General features: G+C 33.8%; 1 protein-coding gene across 2 annotated transcripts; it reads left to right on the top strand.

Moving 5' to 3' along the window:
* Positions 1 to 1321: 1321 nt before the first annotated feature.
* LOC145579736 (protein ENHANCED DISEASE RESISTANCE 2-like) lies at positions 1322 to 24316 on the top strand. Of its 2 annotated transcripts, none has more exons than XM_081636975.1 (22): positions 1322 to 1760; positions 1837 to 1899; positions 2074 to 2127; positions 2788 to 2853; positions 3156 to 3214; positions 4551 to 4627; positions 5178 to 5300; positions 6210 to 6244; positions 7565 to 7665; positions 7826 to 7921; positions 9618 to 9682; positions 9873 to 9944; positions 12592 to 12765; positions 13230 to 13420; positions 13497 to 13560; positions 14255 to 14430; positions 18296 to 18397; positions 18949 to 18996; positions 19905 to 20048; positions 20164 to 20259; positions 20787 to 20888; positions 23906 to 24316. In XM_081636975.1, the coding sequence occupies exons 1-22, from the start codon at positions 1536 to 1538 to the stop codon at positions 23990 to 23992; spliced, it is 2220 nt and encodes a 739-aa protein (XP_081493101.1). In that variant the 5' UTR covers positions 1322 to 1535; the 3' UTR covers positions 23993 to 24316. The 2 variants fall into 2 exon arrangements, with proteins under 2 accessions (XP_081493101.1, XP_081493100.1); XM_081636974.1 differs by having other exon boundaries at positions 1324 to 1760; positions 1837 to 1911.
* The last annotated feature ends 855 nt before the right edge of the window (positions 24317 to 25171 follow it).

Below are 25171 nucleotides of genomic sequence, written 5' to 3'. Positions count from 1 at the left end.
CCAATGAGGATTATATTGTATCTTTTGGTGTGCTCTAATTCTAAGGACATTCACAAGTGACGGGGAATGTTGAAATCCATTGTAATCCACTTGTGAGTGCCCTATATTAGAGAAAAGAGAGACGATTTCACTTTATAAGGTAGAGGAGTTTGTCATACTATTATCAATTTACTATAATATGGAATCTTCTTAGTCTTGTTTGTGGATCCAACTTTGCTCCTTGTGTTCAGGTTGTCAGGTCCATTTCATATCATCTTAAAATTTAACACAATATCTTAAGCACACGTACTATTCGTAAAGTTTTATACCCTGTAATCCATATTGCATATCGAAGTATAACAATATCATTTAATCCAATTTCAATTACTTTATCTCAATTTTTTTTTCTATATATGTGAGTAAAGTTGTAAATTGCCGTTTGCTATTCAAATTAGATTTTTATACCTTATTTTTTTTTGTTATGAATTTAGTTAGATAGATTGTATTATATACTTTCTCCGTTTCTTTTTAGTTGACACGTTTGCTAATGCACAAATTTAATTATTAATATCTTTAATTACCGATAAGCAAAAATTATAAAAAGTTGATATTTTGAAAATATACATTATGGCGAATATAAGAAGATCCCACTTAGTTGTATTTTTCTTCATATGTAAATCACAAAACATAATCAAAGGAAGGTGTGTGAATAGTGCTAAAGTCAAAACGTGTCAACTAATAAAAAACGGAGGTAGTTTTATATATATTTCCTCATATATGAACCCACACCCTCAAGTTTAGATATAAGGTACTAAAATGTGTAATCACTAAATTGTTATACATTTTTTTTTTTTTGTTATAAATATAGTTTGAGAGATTGTTATATGCACCCGGGTGCACCGTACACCCATGAGTATTTGTTCTCATTTTGATGATTGTTTTTCATTTAATCGTCAAATAAGAACAAAAACTAACCTTGAGTTAGTTGGGCGTACGGTGCACCCGGATGTATATAACAAATTCTAAATGATATTAGTCTTTTGAGGTAAAAAAATAAATAAGGATTTTATCATACCATTTATGCAATAATGTCCCAACCCTAAAACTATTTAAGGTGTTTTAAACCTCGTATATGTAAGTTTATTTAAATTCAACGAGTTTAAACTAATCAAATTTTAAAAGTAAATACTATGTACATTAAATTGTTTGAACATGAAAATACATATACTGTTTTGATTTATGTATTATTTGCAAGAAAATCATCATATATTCCAAATCCGGCACCGTAATCAAACAATCAATCATTGATCCAGTGCATGAAGAATGTGTAATGTACTAATCAACATCAAAAAGTAAAAAAATGGTAGGTTAGCAATAAATAAAACATACTCCGTAGAACATATTCCAAGTTCCAAGTTGGAATTTCCATCAAAGAAAGACACAAATTAAGCGGAAACCAGCAACGTGTCGAATGTGATATTGTAAAAGCAGTGAATGGGAATGTGAATGGTGTGGGGTATCCCAAAATTGAAAGTCCAGTCTCCAGATCGGCAATAATGTCGCGGCCAATGAGGCTGAGATCCCTGTCTGACGGAGATGGATCATCGCTGTTATTGAGCGGAGAGTTGAAGAAGAAGAGACCTAAGTTCCAGTATTCTGGCTGGGTATTTCATCTCGGTACTAATAAGATTGGCCATGAATATTGCCATCCTCGCTTCTTGTTTGTTCGTGGCAAGTATGTCGAGATGTATAAGCGTGATCCCCATGATCATCCCGCCATCGTCAGTTCTTTCTTCTCTCTTTCGTAGTTTTTTTTTTTAATTTTTAATATTTGCACTCATTGTATTCTTGTTGCAGAAACCTATACGGAGAGGTGTTGTGGGACAAACTCTTATGGTGGAACAGTTGGGATGCCGAAAGGTTAATTGTAGTGTAAGGCACTTGGGTTTGAATTCAGTGATACTGTTTTCCATTTTTTCTCTCCTAGTTCTAGCTCATTATCAACTTCTGAATTAATTTCTGAGGATTATTATCTGCACTCACTTTTTTTTTTTTTTTTTTTTTTTTTTTTTTTTTTTTTTTTTTTTTTAATAGGATCTGCATGTTCTTCGGTTCTACAATCGATTGGATGAATCAAAGAAGGGAGAAGTAAGTGAATTTATATTATCTGGTTATGTGAACTTTCACAGTAATGGATCTTGAATTCCTGATGGTGTGTTTTGTGGCAAGCATAGCCATATAGGGAATTAAAAAAACCCTAAAAAGTTGTAAAATTGGCATGTTTGATTTATTAAATTACTCCATTTTTAATGTCTACAGGATTTTGCTTTAGTAGAGTTTATATGGTATTGTCAGGGTTTATAGCTGTTTCTTCTCTTTTAGCTCATCTGCAGATTTGTTATACGAAGTTCAATAAGCAGGAAGGATATAATATATTGTGGTTGATTTGGCTGGAAAAGAATGACAAGATTTTCTGTAGTTTGGAATCTTATTTGATTACTTTATGGTAGCCAATGATGTTTTTAGCTTATCTTCAGTCTCGCACTCCTGGAGCCTTTTTATTGATGGCTGCTTGTTCCTTATTGATGGATTTCTAATTTTTGGTTCTTCGGGTTTTTTTTTGTCCTAATTTGACAGCAATGTATATTTTACTGTGAAATGTATTGTTTATTATGGAATTGCCTCTGTAGTTGCATTCATATTGATTACTTTATTGCCTTTATATATTCTGAGTTGCCTTTTCTTTTTGGGTGGGTGGTAGTAGAACTGGAATTTCTTTGAGTAATTTGATTATTTTCTTTGCTGAAGATTGCTTGTGCTACAGCTGGAGAAGCTCAAAAATGGTTGGAAGCTTTTGAGCAAGCAAAGCAACAGGTATTGAATTAAATTTGATGTTGATTTTAGCAGGTTCTTTCATGCTGTGAAGATTATTACTTAATTAACACATTGTTAGATGATATTAAATCTGATTCTATTGTAATTATTACTTTCTCATCCAATATCTGTTAATTATTGTTGAAGAATGGAAACTCCTTTCCAATGCCCCTCTTAAAATATCAGTAAAAGCTGATTTGGTGAAAAATATGATGCTATGCTCTCTAAGGTGGATGTACCGCTCGTATGTTTATTTATTTATTTATTTATTGGTTATCACAATGTTTACTTCGTTTACACAGGCAGAATATGAGCTTTCAAGAGGTGGAAGAGCCAGAGACAAGCTGAATTTGGAAGCCGAGTATGTCTACCATCCATGTAAATATTGATTCTTGTATAGATTATTGATCTAGTAAGCTTAGGTTGTTGTGGCTCAAAGAATACCTGTTTCTACTAACCTGCTAGAGTTCTCTTTCTTGTAATTGTAATGATATATGGATTGAACACATTGGATGGTTCAATTTGTCTTTGCTCCTAGGTATATCTTGTCTTGGTATAATTGATTGGATTCTTTTTTATGTGCTCTTTCTCAATGCCTCAATAAACACATTCTTGCTCATAAGTTGTGATGGCACACCTGTCCCCCCCCCCCCCCCCCAAGGTCACACCATCATTGTATGTTCAACTGTTCCATTAACTTGTCCCATATGATCAATATTAAGTTCAAAAGTTTAGGCATCGAAGGTAGTTGATATATTCATGAGCTTACAGTTAGTTAGTATATAAAATGTCGGCCTGTCAGATATTGAATATATCACTTGGAATCTCAAATATATATCCCGATCCAAACCATGCCATGACAACTGTGAGAAGTACATTTTTAAGTTGTTGATGATGCTTGATAGGTGGTGGCAGACTAGTTTACTTTTTGACCCTTTGACAATTTGTGCAGACCTTTCTTTTCTTGTTTCATTTTGCTTATTTTTTGCTTGACCGTTTGTTTATAACCTACTGTTTGATTTGAGTTGGACTTATCTGAAGTTTAGTGGTGACTTTTAGCTTTAGAGTTTAGATTACTTCTTTTCAATTATACTTGTCTATTGTCCTACTAAAGATGTACTTGAAAGAAGAGATTCTTTCTTGCTACTAGGTGCTTGTGAACACGATGATCGCCATCTGCAGGTGTTTTAGATTGGGGCTATGCCTAAGGTCACTGGTGCTGGTAGAGTAGAAGGTTGAAGTTCTTTTTGCCCCATCTGGGTATTATTTTTTTTATTTTTATTTTTTCTAGCTTGTTTAAAGTCAGAGAGCTATACTCTGCATGATGACTGTAATCTGTCCTTTCTCATTCCAGTGTATAAGGTCATGCAGGATCTCTAGCTCTATTAGTTTTTTCCGGCTCTAATCTGCCTTTTTTGATGATTCTATTTGTTTGAGGGCATTGAACCTCTCTTTGTCTAGGGGATAGATTCTGTTAGTCTCTTTATACATGCAACAGTTTGTCAAAATTGGAACATATTACTAATTGGCAGACGGCATTCATTGCAGTGTGCTCCATAAACTGCAGATTTCTTATGCTTTCTTATAGTTACAATGCCTATTTATTGACCCAATATCTCATGCCTTACATGTTTCCATTTTATTGGTTTGTTATCAATCTTTTGAATAACTTATAATCTTCTCTCTTCTGTAAAAAGGATTGATCTTGACGCACATCGCCACAGGGTGAGGAAATATGCTCATGGCTTCATAAAACTTATAAAAATCGGACAAGGTTAGTTGTTGTTAACTGGTATAGCAGTAAATGGTGATTCCATCTTCTAAAAGCAAAAATTGAAAAATATATTGGTGGTTAGGGAGCGGGGCACTAGGATGGCAATTTGTACTTTTAAAGTGGTTTCTTCTAAAACAACTAATGCAGTACTTTCTGAAATGAGATTCCATCTTTGGGTGGAACAAAAGAAGCTATTCCTGCTCCAATGTAATGTATAAAACTTAGACAAGCTGCTCCATATAGTTTGGGATATGCAAGTACTCTTCTTGCGCCTAATATGTGAATGGCTGGTCAGGAAAGTAATAAAGTCTTCCCTTATATTCACTAGAATTTTAATAAGGTTAATTTTTGAAGTGTCTATGCGTTAGGATTCTGTATGGCTTTATATTACAAATATACCTATGTTGTGGAAGTATGTTGCTTCTAATCAATCAATCAATCAAAGCCTTAATCCCATAATGTTAAAACACTTATTGGACATGTAAGAACTTCTCTTGAACTTGTCTCTTTTAATGAGAAATAATTATTCATTTCTCTATTATCAATCCAGAGCCACTTTTGCGACAATCATCATCCTTGGCAGAGAATGCCCGGACAGATGGCTATATGGGAGTTGATGGAGATGCTGATGCAATTGAAGCGCATACATGGAAATGCGTATGCACCATGAATGGTTAGTATTTGTTATTAAGGTTGTAGACTTCTAAGTTCTAATTGATAAGTTGTTCTTGTAAATTATTTGGCTCTAAGTTTCCTAGCTTCTTTACTGCATTGTCCAGTTTCCTTGTGTGTCCATATATCAAATCAGCTATAGAAAAGGTTTTAAGTACTGTAATATCTGTAATTCAACATAGAATTACTATAGGTTGATATAAGATTGTTTCAGGCTTTAGATTGTTAGCCATAAATTTTCTAATCTTGACTTTTTTTCTATTAAACATTCAGTGTAGCTAAGAAATTGTAAGAATTAATATTCATCTAAGCATTAGGATGATAAGCAGTGGTTAGCTCTCCACATCTGAACTCCAGGACCATGAGTTCAGGGCTTGTTGTTTGGTGTCCCCTCCAGTTAAGAATTGGGGCCTCACTAGCTAGCAGTTTCCTGCCTTATCCCCTCTTGTCAGTTTATCCCATATTTTCAAAAAAAAAAAAAAAAAAAAAAAAAATCCAAAGAAATGAGGAACACACCACTACAATTTTGATGATCAAATTAAGGAGAGATGCATACAATAAATCTGACTGAAATAGCTTCTTTTTTTTTCCTTTTATTTATTCCTCTCCATCTTTCTTTTGTGAATTTGTTCGAGAGGGGAGAAGCTTAATAGTGAAGTTTTACTTATCTAAAAGGTAATAATGAAGTTTTGTTTAGTAAATTCCAACTATAGTAGCAGGTACATTCCAAGCTTTGTTATTCTGCATTTTTACGATCTTTCCAGAATATATTCTATAATATTTCAAAATTTCAAGGACAAGCCTAATCTTTGGCAACAAATCTACAATGATATCCTTTTATTGATTCTTGTGGTGCTTTTTCCTTTTTCTTTTGCTTTTGGTTGGTTATACTTTGTTTTCTCATTTGCAGGAGTTAGAATCTTTGAGGATGTTGTAGAGTCCAAGGTATCCACAATGTCATATTGTTTTCTCAATTACACTTTATAATTTTTACCAGTCTTGTGGTTAGATTTGCTCATGCCCCTGACAACGTGAAAAAGGATTTTTTTTGTTTTTTTTCCCCCCACTTAATTTCATTCCTGACTCTTAACAATCTTGCTTTTCCATGCTGCTGAAATTGCATAGGAAGAATCTGTGTTGAATAAAATCTAGGAAGCAAGGGGCATGCTTAATGTGAATGAAAAACGATGTAGTATGGGAAGCAATTAACCAATTGCTGTCATAGTGGAACACCGAAAGCTCTTGGTAATTAATACCAATGCAGATATCCTCCCTGTATGCATCTGCACCCTTTCAGAATTTGGAAATGGGGTCATGCCATGAAGAAAAGACAGATTGTGATTGTTAGTTCACCTGATTTTTGCTTATCTGGTCTGGTTTGATCTGGTCTGATCTTATTGTCTGATTTGACTAATCTTTGACCTTAAGTGTATGATAATTTGTAAGGTAAAAAGATATCAAGTGAGATCTTGTTAGATTCGTAATAATGTGTATTATATTAATATGTAATTTTCATAATTTTTTTCATTACGAAATTAAAGATATTTAGTAATAAAAAATTACACATAAAACGATGATCTGATCTGAACATTTTTTTTACTGATCTGAACTTATTTTTTCTGAAATAAGTAAAAATAAGGTGAACTAAACAAGGTTAGCTCATGTATTTACCTGATTAATTTTGCTTCTTTTAGAAAACCGAGTCTAGGGCATTAAAAACCAATTTAAAGGCGCAATTTTATTATTTTGGTTTTCTTTGTTTACTTCTCCTTCCGTCCTTAAATGCAATCACCAAATAAGTCTCTTGTTACTTAAAATGGATAATTCACCCCGCTCATCTCATTTATCCCATATGATGTGGGTTCCACCACTGCCTCTCTATATGTAATGGATGTGCTACCCCCATCAATCAATTTCTTTTCCTTACTTTTCCAATATATACCAAAAAATCCTGCACTACTCTACTATAATTAATATGCATGCTCAAGCATAAGAGGACAGTAATCTGAAAATGGACTCCGATGGAGGGAGTTCATTTGCCAAGAAATTTGTGACCTTTTTACTTGTTAATATTTGTGGACGATCATTATTTCTCTTGATTTTAGTTACTTTTAATCTGATATCTGATTCCAAATTTTTTTATTCCTATTTCGGCTATTTGCTGCTCACTCCCTTATCTTAGCTTTTGGAATAAGTAGCTGTAATATGCTTCCTGTTTATTTTCTGCCAAAGTTTCATTCATGCTTTCTTTTGTTAAAATACTAGGCTGGTAGAGGCATTCTTGTGAAGTCTGTGGGAATAATTGATGCCAAATCGGATACTGTCTTTGAGGTTCTTATGAGCCTTGAACCTTCTAGGAGATATGAGTGAGCTTCTTTTCTCTGTTCATCCTTGTCTTTTGTTTTTTTTATAAAATTTATAGAGGGATATGTTAATTTTGTTTTCTCTTATCATTTTACTTCGAGAATTTATGAGTATGCTATACATTTAAACTAATTATGGGGTAGCATCTGTGCATCTTTACAGGTGGGATATGTTGACTAGTGACTTGGAGCTTGTTGAAAGCATAGATGGGAATTATGATGTTGTATATGGCACATATGATCCGAAATATTTCACTTGGTAATATATTTGTCTCTTCACCCTATCTCATCTTGTTTTGTCACTTTGTGTTGTGCTGCTAGAAATTACATTCTGGTGGCTAAATTTCATGAAAAAGGAAGGGTAAGGAATTAGTGCTTAGAGAAACGATAGCTTTATGTATGAATATTCATATTTGGAGAAAGAAGAATTTTTTCGTGGAAACCTCTGAGGGAAATTTCTCATGCTTCTGATACACCAACTTCATTTTTTGATTTTTTTTCAAAATTAAAAGTACTACCCATCAGATGAGGTTATTTCAGTGTAAATACTAATATTTTTTTACTACAAATTAAAACACTCTGCGGAGAAGTTCGAATCCCCAGGACTAGTGGCTATTACCCTTATTGAGAAATTTGCATTGTAGGTGAAGAAGGATTTTGGTTGGCATAGGTACTGGTAACATACTATAAATGTTCATAAAATCTCATATCCACCTTTCATGAGAACAATTTTTGTGCAACCGACCCACTTCTACAGAATTTACCTTTTTATTGTTAGATTTAGTGTTTTGATGCTTTGAGTTGCTCTTTTTATTAGGGTTACTTAACAAGTATAAGGAACTTTACTATATTATTAAAAAAAAAAGGTCATTTTGAAGAGTAGCTTCAACATGGATGCATGCGAACAAGGTGATAAATATTTTTGAATTTCTCCAATATGTAGTTAATATTTTTTTTTTTTTTTGGAAACAAATCAATTCATTAATAAAAAGGCATCCGACATCTACACATGAAATCTAAATTAACAAATACATAAAATTGAATCAAATTAGGGGTTTCTTCATCAAAGCTACGATCGTTGAAAAGATCTTGCACTGTGGTAGATCTCTCGCACACATCGCTGGAATATACAGTCTTTTTAGAGAGACGGTTTAACGATATGTTGTAGCCGTAAGGATGATTTTTATCTGATTCGTTTGAACGCATTTGAAAACTTGACAACCGTTGCGATCCCGAACAAATCTTTACCAACGAACGGACAATAGGGCAAAAAATGATTACCTTATTGATAAACCCTAACACACAAACAAACCCTAAACATAAACAAACAACTAAACTAACAAAAACTAACGACTCCACCATAGGGAGACGGACGAATATCTACACTATTCATGCAGATTTATTGAAAACCTAAATAGCAAACTAAAGAAAATTAAGGGAAAAGGGTCGGAAATAGTCTAATTTTCCGGCCTAAACGACCAAGATTTTGGAGAAACCCAAGAAGTGAGGAGGAGAGAAGAGGAAAGAGAGAGGCGAGTTGGAATTTTTGTGTTTAGTTAGTTAAGATTATATGAAGTTAATATGACTCAACTAATAATGTACTGAAATTTTTCTATAGAAAAACTGAATAGAGAGTTGCAGTCTAGGTATGTGTTTGGAGAATATTAGGTTGGGTTTTAGAAGATATTGTGATGGTTAGAACTGTAAATCAATATGAGAATCCTAACGCAGAATAGGCTATGAATTCGATACCCGTGATGTGGTATATACAATATGTGCAGTGAATTGTGAATACTCTATGTCAACCAAATTAAAATAATCAAATTTTACACACTGCTAATTGCTCTTCATTCTTCTTTAAGTTAGTACTTTCATTTGTCCTGTGAAGTCTTTATCAGCAAAATTCCTGATGGATAATGTGTGAATAATATGTGTGCTTGCTATTCCTCACGTAGGTGGAGTTCTAGAAGGGACTTTGTGTTCTCAAGGCAATGGTTTCACGGACAAGATGGAACATATAGTTCGTAAATCTTTCTCAAAGCTTCTACAATTATTTTTTTATGTTTTGACCATAGATATTAGAATTTTATTCCAAGCATATCCTTGCTGTAGAGCTTTAATAGATAGGGGAGTATATCTAAATTTCCTATTGTTCTCTAAGTTTATCTCTTTTATTAATCCCGACTGACTAATTTTATTTATGGATGCAGCAATTTTACAATTCCCTGCAGTACATAAAAAGTGTCCTGCTAGACCTGGCTATCAACGAACAAAAATAAATCGTAAGCCATTTTGTTCTCAAGTTTTATAGCTCCTTTCTACTGTGCTACATATTTTCTTCCTCATCCTTTCATTTTTATGACGTTTAGATGTAGTAATTACTATCCAAATTAATATGAAAATATAAATAGCAGATGGTATTATAGTGACTCCCTTTAGCTTATGGCTTGCCTAATGCACAGGATTGATTCACAATTTGAGTGCTGATAGTATTATATAATTCGTTGTTTAATTACATGAATACTCCGTATAATACAGGCTCGATAGGGCTTTAAATTTTGCATCCTGTAAGAGTTGGATTGACTGTATAGTAATAAAATGAATATAAATACTTCCTTCGTTTTATTAACTTGCAACATAACACTTTGGCACACACTTGATGGAAGATGTTAGACTAGGTAAACAGACAAATTAATTGAAATAATTTTACCATCAATCTTAGTTTTAAAAAGCACACCTGAGGCGCGCCTAGGCACAAGGCACAATGAGGCTCAAGATATGGCGCCTTAGCTATGTGAAGCTCAAAGACCTACAAGAGACCCGCGCCTTTGCGCTTTTTTTTTTCTAGGCTGCTTCCGGCACCTTTGCACCTTATGTTGTAAAGCATCAATAGCTTTTTTATAAGCTATTATATTCTATGAAACACTATGGGACTTTGTGACGGGCAGGTAAATTCATTTCTAGAGGAGAGAGAAATCCCATATCCCCCAATTTGATTTGAAGAACTCTAGCTATTGATCACACGGTCCTTTCACCTTTTCGCATTATTCGAATTTTGCACTTATTTAAAAGAAATTATAATTTCTTTTCTATATGAATAAAATGCGCTTCACCTACAATAGGCGCGCGTCTTTGCCTTGCGTCTAAGCTATAAGGACTTTTTGAGACCGTGAGCCCACTAGATAAGTTGCCTATGGCTCTCCCACATTGGAAGTTGAGGAGAACTGAGGAAGTATGGCATTCCTATTTTAAAATTGCTCAAATAGCATGTCAAGAAGGCATGTTGGAACTCTTGGAAATATAAAAAAACAGAGGAAGTATTCGTTACTAATTTATACTTGCTTGGCTTAGTTATCTTTGAGTATTTATTGGGAGGAGCTCAGTTTTCTAATGGTTTGGACCTCTCCAACTCAAATTTTAAATACATGCAGTGCAATTTTACTATTTCTCTCTTCATACAAACACTAAACAGGATTTTTTTTTCTTAAGTCTCATATTAGCATACAGAAAACAATAGACATTAATGACGAGCAGTTACACAAGGATTTATAGCAATTGCTCTGGCCTGCTCGATCACATGTGCGTATATAAATTCAGAAGATGAAAAAATCAAACTTAAATGTGACAAAAAATCACCATAAATCTACGCTCCTGAGAGGCTTTCAATACTGAATATGGAAAGGATTTGATGTTGCCTTATGGCCTTATCCATGCATTCGTGCAATAGAGATTGCTCCCATTTGACCCTTATTGAATATTGATAAAAGCAGTTACTCCCTAGTTATTTTGTAGCTGATAACCTAGAATTGACTGTATCAGCTTGTTCAAAAAGGATATAGAAAGAAATTATGCACCTAGCTTCAGCAGATAAAACAAAAAGTAGTAGGGTGTACCCTCATGTTCCAATATAGTATATGACACTTGACAGATTTGGTAACATCGTAGACTATGCTAGAGCCTAGAGGTGTTTACCAAAAGTGACATGAGTCAGTAGAAGTCCACCAATCTTTGTTTGAGGTGATGAATTTCCGGAAGCCATATTGTTGTGGACTTGTGGGGTCCAGTATGTCCACAAATCTCCATAGCTTTACAAATCCTATCCACAAAATCCTTTATTATTTTATTTCTTTATTTTTTAATCATTTTAATTTGCAGGATTATGCCAAAAGTAAAAGAGTTTAAGCGCCTATTTTGCACCTCTCTCCCCCTCCCAGCCTCTTCTGCATCACGGGTCATCAATTTGGTTGACTACAATACGATGCAAGTTTACAGTGTTGTAAGCTTGGTATCTGTGATTGGACTGACAAAATTAATGGTTCAGAGTTCCAGAGCTTCTTGTGTGAACCTGTGACAGAATTTCTGCTGGCTTCTGTCCTTAATTAATCCTGCTCAAGAGTCTTGCTTGGGCTTGCAGGGGAAAGGTTGATGGGATTAGCTAGTGCTTTACATTTAATCATTCCTCCTTATGTCTATAGCTGTTCAACTTTCCTTTTTAATGGAGTCCAACGCACAACTTTGGTCATTAATGTATATAGCCTTGATATTAAAAATAATTTAAAAAAAGTGATAACAAGTTGATGATTTAAAAATCACAAATCGACACAAATTTAACACAATCCGATTGATTTATTTTGATGTATGTATTAGTAAAGAGAATAACTTATTTGAAATGGGTGGATTATAATTGAAAGAGAGTCAAAGAGAGTAGCAAAGTTATGCCTACCTTCCATCATTATAAATTGTTCTGAATGGCATTCTATCCATAAGTGTTTTATCTGTACAAAACTCTTATAGATTTTTTAATTTTTTTATTTATCTTAAGGTGCTATCCATTCCTCAGGTTTAAGAGATGCTACTGCATCAATTCCTGTAACTTTATTGCTCTTTCCATATTGTGAATAGCTTTTTTATTTATAATTTTTTGTGTAGCTTCTACTTGGGAGATAAAAAGTTTGGACACATCTGATGCCACAGCCGAATCTCCAAGATGTCTACTGACGCATATGTTGGAGATACAATCTGATAGCTGGGGTTCTTGGAAGAAAAGTCGCTCTTCAAAGTTTGAGAAATCTATCCCTTATGCATTGTTGTGCCAAGTTGCTGGTAAGTCGCTTCCTGTGGATTTTCAAGTATTGTCTTGCTTGAGTAGCAACATTGTAAAGAAGTTAATCTTGTTATGGAGAATTATTTAAAGAGTGGTGACTTTTAATTTTGTGGCAATTCCGGGTTCCTTATTGTTCGTGCTGCAGTTATTATCTATGATAGCCGGATAGGTTCCCAGTAATAATGCCATTATTGTATATTTGTATTAATCAAAGCATGTTGCCTAATTGATCAGAATCGGGATAGCTATGTTAGGATTTGATATTGGGATCATTATATGCATAATCATCGCAACACATTCATAGGAAAGATTAACTTGTGTCTTTATAATGATAGCAAGAGTCACAAGACATTGATTATGCAATCTTTAATGCAATGCCTTTCAGTGAAAAAATTGTGCTTACATTCCATTTTTCATGGGAGAGTGAATGGCTTGTTTTTTATTCTTGTTTTTCATTGTATAGGTCTCAAGGAATATATTGGAGCAAATCCAATTCTTAAAAATAATTCAGTTACAGCAGATTTTTATTCAAATTCCTCCAGTGATAGTGTTTCCAGCAGTGAATGTGACGACGTTGCAGAAGAGTTTTATGATGCGATTGCTACAGAAACATCTGATGGTGAAGATAGTGATGATGATATTGAAGTTGACAAGGTGTGAACTCTTCTGTTTATGTTTGGATAATACAATAGACCCCTCTATTATAAATTAAATCAATAAGCTGTGCCAGGACATTGTGACGCTGGAAAATGTATCATCAGACATAGCAAGCTTGTCTTTGAAGAAGTCTCCAGGTTCCCTTACTTAACTGTTTTCTTAAAATCTTTGTGTAACTTTTGACTGTTACTCCACCTACTTGAATTTATTAGTTGATTTTTCATGAAAATCCTCCAATTCAGTTGTCACACTGCTAGTACTAGTCATTTTTCACCAATAAGATTTAAATCTATGATTCTCTTACAAGGTACATCTATTGTACCAGAAACTATGCTTTCCTTCAATCTGTTCTTCTGTAGAAATTAAACTTCTATCACTCGTTTTTTTTCTTGTTAACAAAGAAATATCTGCTCAGTTGCTCACTCAGCCCGTTTTGAGGTTTTGTTAGCACAATTGGGGATCAGCCTTTTTATTTTTCTTTCAATTTTCGGTATTTTAGCCATGAAGAAGACAGTTGCATCATCTCATATTTTCTGCTCTTCTGCTGATAAGGCTGTGATATTCGTTTTTACTGTAGCATGTCTGTTGAGTTTGGTTTGTTCCTTGAGTATCTTGCTGTTTTAAAAGGGGAAAATACACCTAGTGCCGAGCTATACTGGAAACAATAAAGCGAGAGGGAGGATTTAAGAAAACTAATTGTCAGAAAGACGAACCTTTACCACTTCATTTGTGGCTCAGTTGCTACTGATATGCTTTATGTTGATGTGCTGTTTATTATAACTCCATATTATGCAGTGTAATCCATCAATAAATTACTTTCTCATCCTGCAGCTAATGATGCAAGCAAAGTACTAGATTCAGCTATGCCCCCAGTGTCAATCGATTCAAGCAAGTTTAATGGTTCACTGCGTAAAGGAAAAGATGATGATGACACAAATTGCTGGACAAATCCAGGTGGCGCGGGATTCATGATTAGAGGAAATACATACTTGAAAGACTATGTCAAAGTAAGTTTTATTATTCCTAACTTTCATTTACCTTTAGCTCATCATTTATATTAAAAAAAAAGTCCTTAGCAGACATCTTTTAGTACTTTAGTGTTTTATGCATCTGTTGTTTTGCAGTAACAATTTAGTATCCGTAAGATGCAATGGAAATAACGGACAGTGAACTGATATCAACATTCCTTGTTCCATCTTGCTGAATTATTTTTTGTCTCATTCAATGCTACTGATTAAGATTGTGTTGCAATTGATTTAGGGCACTGCTTACCTGTTAATGATAGTTATTAGTTTCTTTTGAATCCTTACTTTCTTTCACTATGACAGCCACAACAATCCCGCCCCTAAGGCCTTGCTTTGTTCACCTTATTTTTGCTGATGTTATTTGATCTAGTTGTTTGAATGTGTCCCTTTTCCTTAAAGCACTAGCACTTGATGCTAGGGTTGCCGCCTTGGCGCCTTCTTGTCTTTCCACTTTTTTGCCACCACTTGATTCGGCTACCAATCCCTCAACGTGGATGGATTGACGATCCTCCTTGCTTCATAAATCTCTCCGCCTTGATTAGGGCTACCACAGTATCATCCAAAGGCAACCACAATATCCTCCTTGCTTCATAAATCTCTCCGCCTTAATTAGGGCTACCAAAGTTGTCTTCCCTACAAGTAAACTTGTTATTACAAAATTATACCTTTTAGGGAGAGACGTTGACAGGGTAAAGTCGTATCCCCTAATCAAAAGTAATTCCTAAAACCACTAACTAAATATAGATAGGGAAGTAGGGTCGAATCCACAGGGAAACAAGTCTTTCTATTCCTAACTAATTATTATAATCTAAATTATCAAGGTAACCAATATTGTTATTGTAAAAAGGAATTAAACTACGGAGATCAAGTTCAGGGAGAAAAACAATAATAAGAAGGCCTAGGGTCACAGGTTCACCAATAATTAATATTCTGGGATAAAACATGACAATCAATAATCAACATTGCACAAATAACATGATTAACAGGCTCTCGCAATTTATTAATCAACATAGATCTAACAGGCTCTCGCAATTTACTAGATCTAAGTTCCTATTGAAAATAGCCTTTAATATCAAATTAACATCTCCTCGATTCATCAATTCAATATTGCTATACTTTTACAATCAAATCACATCTGCTCGATTCATAATCTAATTGCAAAGAATTAAAATAATTCAACACGAAATTATTATGTAATATCAAATATCAATAATAACAAATTATCCCTTTATATTAATTATGGATCCCCATAAACCCTAGAATTAAACTACTCAGACATAATTAAATCTAAACTAAACGAAGCAATAAAAGTAGTCATGATAGAGTAAAGAAATAAAATAAATAACTGAGATTAAAAGAGAAGAAATCGTTACCAAAGTTAAAAGGAACAAGAGTTGTAGAGAGAGAAAATAATACTAAGAGTTTAAGAGAAGAGAGAAAGAGAAAAGTTAGAGAGAGAAAATAGAGAGTAAGGGAAGGGAGAAAAGAATTCCCCCCTAAATTCGCTTAACAAAAGCGTATTTATATTAAGCTAGAAAATCCTAAGTTAAAACAAATTAAATGACGCTTAAAACGTCCTCCAGAAACACGCGCCCGATCGGGCGAGGCACCGCCCGATCGGGCGCGCCTTTTTGATCGGACGAAGGGCTGCTGCGATATAAGTCTTCTTTGCCCGATCGGGCGCGCTATCGGGCGGATCATCGGGCGGACACCTTTGGGCCGCTTGGACTCCTCGTTTAGGCTCGTAACTTGGCCCAAACCAAATATCCTCTTTGGGGCTTAAATCATTCGGTCCAAATGCCTCGTCTTCACACAACTCTAACCGATCTTGGGCTATGAAAGATGGTCGTGCTCCTCCAATGCTCGTAGTTGCTCCATAAAATCCCGGGAAAATGCTCCAAAGGTGCAATTCCCTACAAAACTCAACCAAAACTACGAAAACACTAGAAAACACATATTAGTAATAAAAGTGGCTCTAAAGAGCCAAAAACACTACTAATTATGACCAAGGGACGGGGGTAAAATACTATATAAAATAGACATATCAGACGTCAACAATATAATTTCCTTTTCCTCAATTTTCTCATCTAAACTCTTTAATCTGGAGATCAAGCCGTTTAATTATATTAGATGATTATGTAGTGAGCCACCCTCCTCCATCACAAGTGAATAGAGATTTTTCTTCAAAAACTACTTGTTTTCTTGCTCTCTAAGCCTAAATAATCCTAGATTGATTATATACCAATACTTCCTAGTTTCCTAATTACAAAACCTATCTAGCTAGGAAAGCATAATAAATAAAAGATATGTTATATCATTTCCCATAACGAATCTACCTCGTTGGTTTTGGTAAGTTTAGTTTATTTCCTAACATATCCCAAACGAGTTCCAATTTTCTTGTGAAGTTAATGAAGTACACAAAAGGGTCAATATATGTATTTTTTTTTAAAAGTTGTACTTGTTGGTGTAAGAATTCAAATGAAAACACTCTAGCGCAGACAAAATTTTAATGGCATTATTTAATTATTTTTCCAGTCACATGTGCAAAGAACAAAGGGAATAATATTTGCAGATCAATGGGTTAAATTTCCTGCCTAAGATGATTATTGAATAAGAATATGCCTTTTATTTTCATTCAGCAAAATTTTGTCTTTTTCCTTTGGGGTATTATAATCTGTCTCTTTGTACTGTGAATTTTACCAGACACGAGTTATGTTTCTGATAGAATTTGTAGTTTTGGTGGGTCTATTTAGCAGCTGTCTTGTATCAGCTGTATACAAGTCTCTCTTTATTTTGGGGGTTTGATCGTATAATGCAGAAATCTTACCATATTTCTCCGTATCTATTTAAAACAAAGATATCCATTAGGATTGATTTTTATTTTTATTTTTTTTCTTTTTTTTGTGAAGATGTCTAGCTTTGATTGAAATTGACTTGGGTTTCTGTCAATCACTGGCCCACCTCTATCATCACGTTTAATTCTATCTAAATTTTTGTTTATGGGTTATCAAATGTGAGAATCCTGGTAAGAAAGAGTTTAGATCACTTTTTGTTCATTTTGAGAAAGATACGCTTCTTCCCCATTCTATAAGTAGGTTGTAGATCAAAATTTGAAGCAGTTAGATTGAAATAGTTCTTTTTGTTGATTTGCAGGAAAACAATGTTTCACAAAGATTTAGCCTTTGTCATAAACACAGAAGTGGTTTATTCTTGATTTTATGTCCAACTGTTTTTTAATTACTTTCCTTCTATTTAGCTTCATCTGTTAAAATAGCCTTTGCCCTTTCCTTTCTTTCAATTTGAGCTTTTCTTCCTGATGGACTGGGGTCAACAGACAAATAAACATATTTCCACAAGATTTATATTTCATAAGTTGGCCAATCTTGGTAGACGTCTAGGAGGCTTATTAATTTATAGAAAACCCTTTAGTATCCTGTCATAGTTACAAGAAGTCTATCATCTGATTGAAAGGAAGTTCATGCATCATTGACATTTAGTGCATTTACTGGAGTATTATGCCATATGTTACCATTTTTCCAATCAGCTCCTGAGCAGGTTAAGTGGTAAGAGTACATAACGTCATGGCTTTACTACACAATAGCATAGAGTCTCTTTTAGACTTATACCTACAATGGGAGTTTCCATTAGATCCTTAATTCCGGCAATTGACTGGATACTGATTCAGACTTTCATAGCGTATCTATATACAGCAGATTGGAGTCCATTTTACTTTTATTCATGCGCATTCAATGATATTATTTTTATATGATGTATTTCTTATGTTTAATTTTGTTGGGTTGTATTTTTTAATGAATAGCTGAACAAAATCTTGATTTTTTTTTTCAAGGTAAAAGGTGGAGATCCTCTTTTAAAGCTCATAGCTGTGGATTGGCTCAAGGCTGACCAGAGCATTGACAAGGTTGCATTGCGTCCATCCTGTGTTGTTCAGGTAATTCAAATACCCCTTGACAACCCACTTTGCATCTGACATAGCAAATAGTTTTAAGTTAGCTTTCAGCTCAACTTTTAATTGTTGATTTTAAACCCCCACCCCCACCCCTCTACTAAGTTAGGCCCCGTTCACTTCACCTTATTATTTCTGAACTGAAATTATTTTTATGAAACAAAATTATATTTGCTGAACTTAAATTATTTTTATTGAACTTAAATTAATTTTACTGAAGTGAAACTATTTTTGCTGAATTGAAATTATTTTTTTTACTGATTTTCTATTATAATTCTTCTTTAAGATAACTGAATTTTACTGAACTGAACTGAAATTAATTTTACTGAACTGAACTTATTTTTAATGAACTGAAATTATTTTTATGTAATATTATTTTTTTAAGGTGAAGTAAACAAGGCCTTACTGTAGGTATGAAGACTAGAGGAAAGGGGGTTTGAGTTTACCTAGTCTGTGTTTAAACTCACTATGTTTTAGTCTCTATTTAATTAAGGCCTTAGAATTCTGTTACCTCACCTTTTCTTCTGTTATTTCAGTCAGAAGCTGGAAGAAAACTTCCATTCATTCTCGTTTTTAATCTCCAGGTATGTTTGTCCAGGTTTATTCTTCTCTTCCCCTACCCTGATCTCAAGATTAGTCTTTCATGAGCTGCGCATTTGAGAATGTGCCTCTTTGATTATAGGACTTCTTTTTTTTTTTTTTTTTTTTTTTGGATGGGGGGGGGGGGGGGGTGGTTATGTTCGTGTTAGAACATCTCTTATTACAAGTTTTTCTTCCTATGGTTATGACTCATATTTATGTTTATCAAGTAATCATTACTGTTCTGGAAAATACTTTCTGTTGGCTACTTGGCCAAAATAAATAAGAGTGGTCTACAATAGTCAACAGGTGATGCAGTTGTTTCAAAAAAAAAAAAAAAAAAAAAAAAAAAAAAAAAAAATATGATGCAGAAGCTGTCCTTTTATTCTGTGCACTTGTGCCGTAAACCGAGAGTGCTTCTCTATGCAGCTGAACACTGCAATAATTCTCTTCTTTCATAAGTGTAGAATTGCGAGTGTCAACTTTTTGGTTGTTAATACTTGAAGAGTTTACGGCTTCCTAATTGGTTAAAAAAATAGTACATTTCATCTGTTTGAATTGAGTGGAAAATAATTCATTGAAAATATAGGATCTTTTATTTAACGATACATTTAGATATATCTTTAGTTTTAGTCTTTTAAATGTTGCTCAAAGTTTGACGACTATGATTTTGGTACAATCAGAGAATTGAAGATCTACTGGAATGCCTAGGGATTTGGACTTTGATTATTCTAATTATTTATAAGGGTGGTAGCTTTTATTTTGATGAGAAGATTCTATACAGATAGACTGCTAATAGGTGTTATTATGTGCTGAATCTTTGGAATGCAACCATGATGTTATATTCTTCTTATTTACTTCCATATTAGTAGTTCCAACCTCAACTAAATTAGAGTTGCTCCTGTTGTCCCAGATCCCAGCCAAACCAAACTACAATCTGGTTTTTTATTATGCCTCTGACAGGCCTGTAAATAAAGATTCATTATTGAGCAAATTTATTGATGGGACTGACGCATTCCGTGATTCAAGGTTCAAGCTCATACCAAGCATTGTGAAGGTAAATACAATATAGGCTCATACAATGCAAGTGTTCGTTGCATGTTCAGTAAATTTGGGAAGCTTATTGACTGTAACTGATAATACTCAGAAACTAATTTCTTGTATTGGTTCAGGGCTATTGGATGGTTAAACGTGCGGTAGGAACAAAAGCCTGTCTGTTGGGTAAAGCTGTGACCTGCAGATATCTGAGACAAGACAACTTTTTGGAGGTGATTAAGTTGTTATATAAATACATTGAAGGCAAATGCACTTGACACACCTTTTTGGTTAGATTAAAAATTATCTGATGCTTATTCCATGTCTGAGCTGCACTTCAAAGTTCAAACACACTTCAAACATCATTGATGTTTGACATAAGATGTGCCTTTTTCCAAGATGCTTTCTTGAAACTGAATTGGGGTGTATATATTTGATTTGGAGTATATGAGATTTAGCTGATTAATATTTTGCGAAACTGATTCAGGGGTCATAAGTATTGTATTTAGAAGTGATACTCTATGTTTCTGCATAGATTTGATGTGTCTAGTTTTACTGGTCACTGATTTTCTGAATTTTATTTGGCTGTCCTTCAGGTATCCTGAATTTTTTTTACTAAGTCCAAATTGATGCGTGTATTGTGTGAAAGCTTTTCTGACAGTAATAAGAAGAATGTTATTCTAACATGTGATTTATAAATGAGTGGTACTTGTTACTTAACGTAGTTTTCATTTTCCCCCTTTTTATGTTGATATGGCAGATTGATGTGGATATTGGCTCCTCGTCAGTTGCTAGAAGTGTTATTGGTCTTGTCCTTGGATATGTCACAAGCTTAGTGGTTGATCTTGCAATTCTGATAGAGGTTAGTGCTTCTGCTTCACTTGTCAGTTGTTCTTTTGTTATTATAATCTTGTTGACTGCAGAGTCTGTTTCTTTCAGTTTTTCTGCCCATCTCAATGTTGCATACTAGCATTTGAAATCTCTCTCTTTCAGTTAGTCCTTCAATTAGCGGTTACTTCCATGCTTATTGTTCGTCATCCATGCTGATGTGGATCTAAAAAGACCCATAAAGTAATGATGATAATACTCAATTGTTGCAGGATTTAAGAGTTTCTTGTTAATCACAGTCAACACGATGAGCACAAATCGCTATAATTGTTTTTGGTTTTAACAAAACCGAAGAAACAAGCATAACGCTTACCAATTTTTATAAACTTCAATCTGTCTAATGTTTACATCATATGGCTTTCTATAGCTGAAAATAAAACCCTAATATAATTCTAGAATAATCCTACTAGATTAAAATAAAAACAATAACTAATTAAAATAAATCTTAGTGGAATTAAAACAAGACCACAAAATATACCCATTACAACCTTGATTTATAAAATAACCCAAACCCAAACATAAAATAGCCTGCAAGATAATTAATATTTAGCTCCCCTTCACTATCATATCATTTTCCTCTTCTTTGCAATAAATTTTGCCATTTTACGAGTTCAAATCACATACAAGAACCATGGGTATCTTTAACTTTATAGTGTTTTCAAGGAAGGAAGAAAGTTCTACCGAGAACATTTTTTTTTTTTTGAGGGAATTCTACTGAGAACATTTAAAGTAGCTTCCAGAAGTGCATTTTTATTCTCAACCTTATGAAAATAAGATTTATATTAGCCTTCTCCACCCCAAAAGTATGAACTAACGGACTAACCTATCCAGTAGTGGCTCATAAATAGTATCAAAATCTTTCACATATAATTTTCTATGAGATATTTCACCTTGTACAAACTCAGTCGAAGGGTCAAAATGATTTTTTCCCCTTTTCCAGTAAAATTTCAAATGTTGTACTTGTATCCTTTGATTCTATTTCATCTGTTTCAAACTCTTTTCTCTCCCTGGAAAGTAACTCCAAAGATTCAATAATATTTGTAAGATTTTTGTCATATATTTTGTAAGATTTAAAATTGACTGTTTTTTATCCCGTTCTCATCAACACAAATCACACTAACAATATTCTGTGTAAGTCTTTGACCAAAATTCATGCTCAAGTTCTTGTTTCAATTTAAACCAACCATGTATCATAGGTTTACCTTCATGAAGCCATTTGAGTATTAAATTTCTCCACCACTTCATAGCACAATTTGTGAATGACGAAATCACAATTGGAATAAATCCTGAATCAATAAACTTGAAGATGCTATAAGCTTGATCGCTTTCTTCAACACATCTCTTAAATTCATTGTGACAAAATAATCCATCAAATTAAAGAATTTTAAGCTTGAATTTATCCTCATCCCTAGTCTCACACCAGAAGCCCATATATTTCCCACCAATATTTAATGCTCCAATCAAATTTGGATAACACATACAATGAACAAGATTTAACTCCAACAAAGTCAATATCAACATAAGCAAATAAAACAAAAGCCACCAAATTTCTTTTGTGCCCAGAAATGTAACAAATCTCATAAATGTCAATGCAATATCTCACTTATAATATAGCACTTTCATATGTAACTCCAGTACTCCAACAATTTAATGAGATGAACATGAAACAAAGTAATACGGAAATCTCTCACGGCAACATTACTATAGAGTTTTTGAAAAATAATACCAAGCGAATAAATTCAATGCAGGGCGGAAGGATTCACAACCTTATTCTGATATGAATTTAATGTGGATCTAAATAGACCCAATAAAACAGGAACGATGATAATACTCAATTCTCACAAGGTTTAGGGTTTCTTGTCAATTGCAGTCAGCAAGATGAACACAAATTGAGTATTTTTGGTTTTAACAAAACTGAATAAGCAAGCATAACACTTATCAAAGCCGCCTAATGTTTACATAATCAATCAATCAAAGCCGCCTTAATCCCATAAGTGGGGTCGGCTACATGAACCAAAAGTGATTATTCCGTGTAGTTATCAACAAAAATCTTCCTCCTCCATCCCTTACGATCAAATGCCTCATTGTCATGCAAATTTATTACTTCATATTCTTCATATCTCTTTCCAACCAAGTCATAATAATAAACCAAAAGTGTTTACATAATATGGCTTTATATAGATGAAAATAAAAACCCAAATATAATTCTGGAATATTCCTGCTAAATTAACATTAAAACACTAACTAATTAGAAATAAATTTTAGTGGAATTAAAACAAGACCACCAAATATACCCATTACAACCTTGATTGTAATTTAAGTTATTTGACACAAACCCAAATATTAAAAGGCCCAGCATGATAATTAATATCACATGCTTAGACATATCTGCTTTTTTTGTTTCTCGTTTTTTTTTTTTTTTTTTTTTTTTTTTTAAATTGAAAATTGCCTGTCCTTCAGTTTTCTTGATTGGCTTATCTGACATTCCCAGACCCTTTTGTTGACGAGGTCCACACTAGGTTACTATATTTAAGTGTAAGATTCTGTTTTGCATTTGCCAATATAGAGAAAATTGGGATAGTTCTCAAGAGATCAAAATGCTAGAAGAAAATAGTCTTGTCTTATGGCTCAATGACTCGGTGGTTAAAGTATGAATCTTGGCACCTTGGTTCTTAGCCACCAGGCTTAAGAAGGTATCTCCTGGTAGACTGCTGAGACTGAGAGACGGGAGGGTAGTGGTAAATATAAGGAGACAGAAGAACAATGATGTTCATCTACACCAACCTGTAATACACAGAATATGGATTTGCATTATTTGTACTGCAGGACCAACAATTCATCATGTACTATGTGCCCCTCTTGCATATGTTGATCATATTTGACCTATTTTCTTAATAATTTGTGGTATTCTCTGTTCATTTTTTATGCTAGCTTGGATTATAGTTATGCATGACAAACTATAGCAGATATTGACTTTAGTCATTTTTGCAGGCAAATGAGGAGACTGAACTTCCTGAGCATCTTCTTGGGACTGTACGGTTAAGTTGTCTCGAACTTGACTCAGCTGTAGAAGCTTGAGGTGGTATCAAAAGAATTTTTGATTCAGACATTATTGATCTCCATTCAAAGCGTAGTAATACATTCTTTACTCATTTGCGTCTCCATTCTCTCGCGCAACTGAGTTGGCTTAAAAGCATTATTGTACTGCTTAATGGCTTTATATTGCTCTCAATTGAAACTGTAATGTATTCTTCCATGGTCATTGGTTCAGCTTTTATCATAGAAAGTGTAGCAAATCCTAGCTGTTGTTGAGAATGATTTACATATCGGCCTGTGTATGTGTACTAATATACACTATAATATACAAAGTATATACAATTTGCGCAGGCATACTCCACAGAAAGAACACAACAACGATCTAACCAAGTGTCAAGTAAAAGAAACTAGCAGAAGAATCTGTCGTCAAGTTAAGGTTTAAAATTGAACTCTGGAATTCCAGAGCCAGATTAATATGACTGTTAACTAGTAATGAAAAAGAAAATCTTGTCCAATAAATGTGACACAGAGTAACTTGAACGCCCCTTTTAATACTCATGTCATTATCAAGGACATTAGGAAGCAACTTAATAATTGCATGCTGCTACTTTGGCAATTAGCTTGTCGGTTCAAATGCTTTTCTTTATTCTGTTAACATAAATAGCTGCTTCTGCACTGTAAAATTATTCTTTTGCATCAGAGATTATGAGTTTACTGAAAGTTGATAATTCATTTTGTCTTGCGTTTTATTTGTTCATTAGATTATGTAATAGCATAAGTGGCCAAGGAACTTTCTTTGATATCGTCCTGATTGGATATGAGGGTTGTCTTGTCTATAGTGTATAGAGGAGCAGTCTACGGGTAGCTTACTAGCTTGTGACTTTTTGGGGTGGCTTTTTACTTGTTATAGTTCTTTCTTTTTCTTTGACTGGTACTCGTTATAGTTCTTATTGCACATTAAGTCATTAAGGCGATGTTCAAGGAATTAATTTCATAAAATATACTATTAGGAATGTTTTTTTTGGGCAAATTATTGTAAAGAGAGCAACATTATTAGTCTAAATTAGATATCTTTTATTATTACTAATTTTTTATTAACTTTTTTATACCATTTAAAAAAAAAAAAAAAAAGAAAATGGCATTACTGCACAAGGAGCAATATGACTCAATTTATGTTGTGAGTTTGTGACATAAAGAAACTGATAATATAATCTAACCTAT

The sequence above is a fragment of the Chenopodium album genome, chromosome 14, assembly GCF_948465745.1.
Source record: "Chenopodium album chromosome 14, dcCheAlbu1.1, whole genome shotgun sequence".
In the NCBI taxonomy this organism is placed as follows: domain Eukaryota; kingdom Viridiplantae; phylum Streptophyta; class Magnoliopsida; order Caryophyllales; family Amaranthaceae; genus Chenopodium; species Chenopodium album.
Note: the sequence above shows the minus strand (reverse complement) of the source record. Positions and strands in the feature narration are given on the sequence as shown.

Excerpts from the sequence above, each read along its gene's own strand:
- LOC145579736 (XM_081636974.1), top strand. The coding sequence starts at position 1,536 with ATGTCGCGGCCAATGAGGCTGAGATCCCTGTCTGACGGAGATGGATCA. Across the intron at positions 4,628-5,177 it reads ACTTATAAAAATCGGACAAG|AGCCACTTTTGCGACAATCA; the intron begins GTTAGTTGTTGT and ends TTATCAATCCAG. Across the intron at positions 20,889-23,905 it reads ATCTTGCAATTCTGATAGAG|GCAAATGAGGAGACTGAACT; the intron begins GTTAGTGCTTCT and ends TCATTTTTGCAG.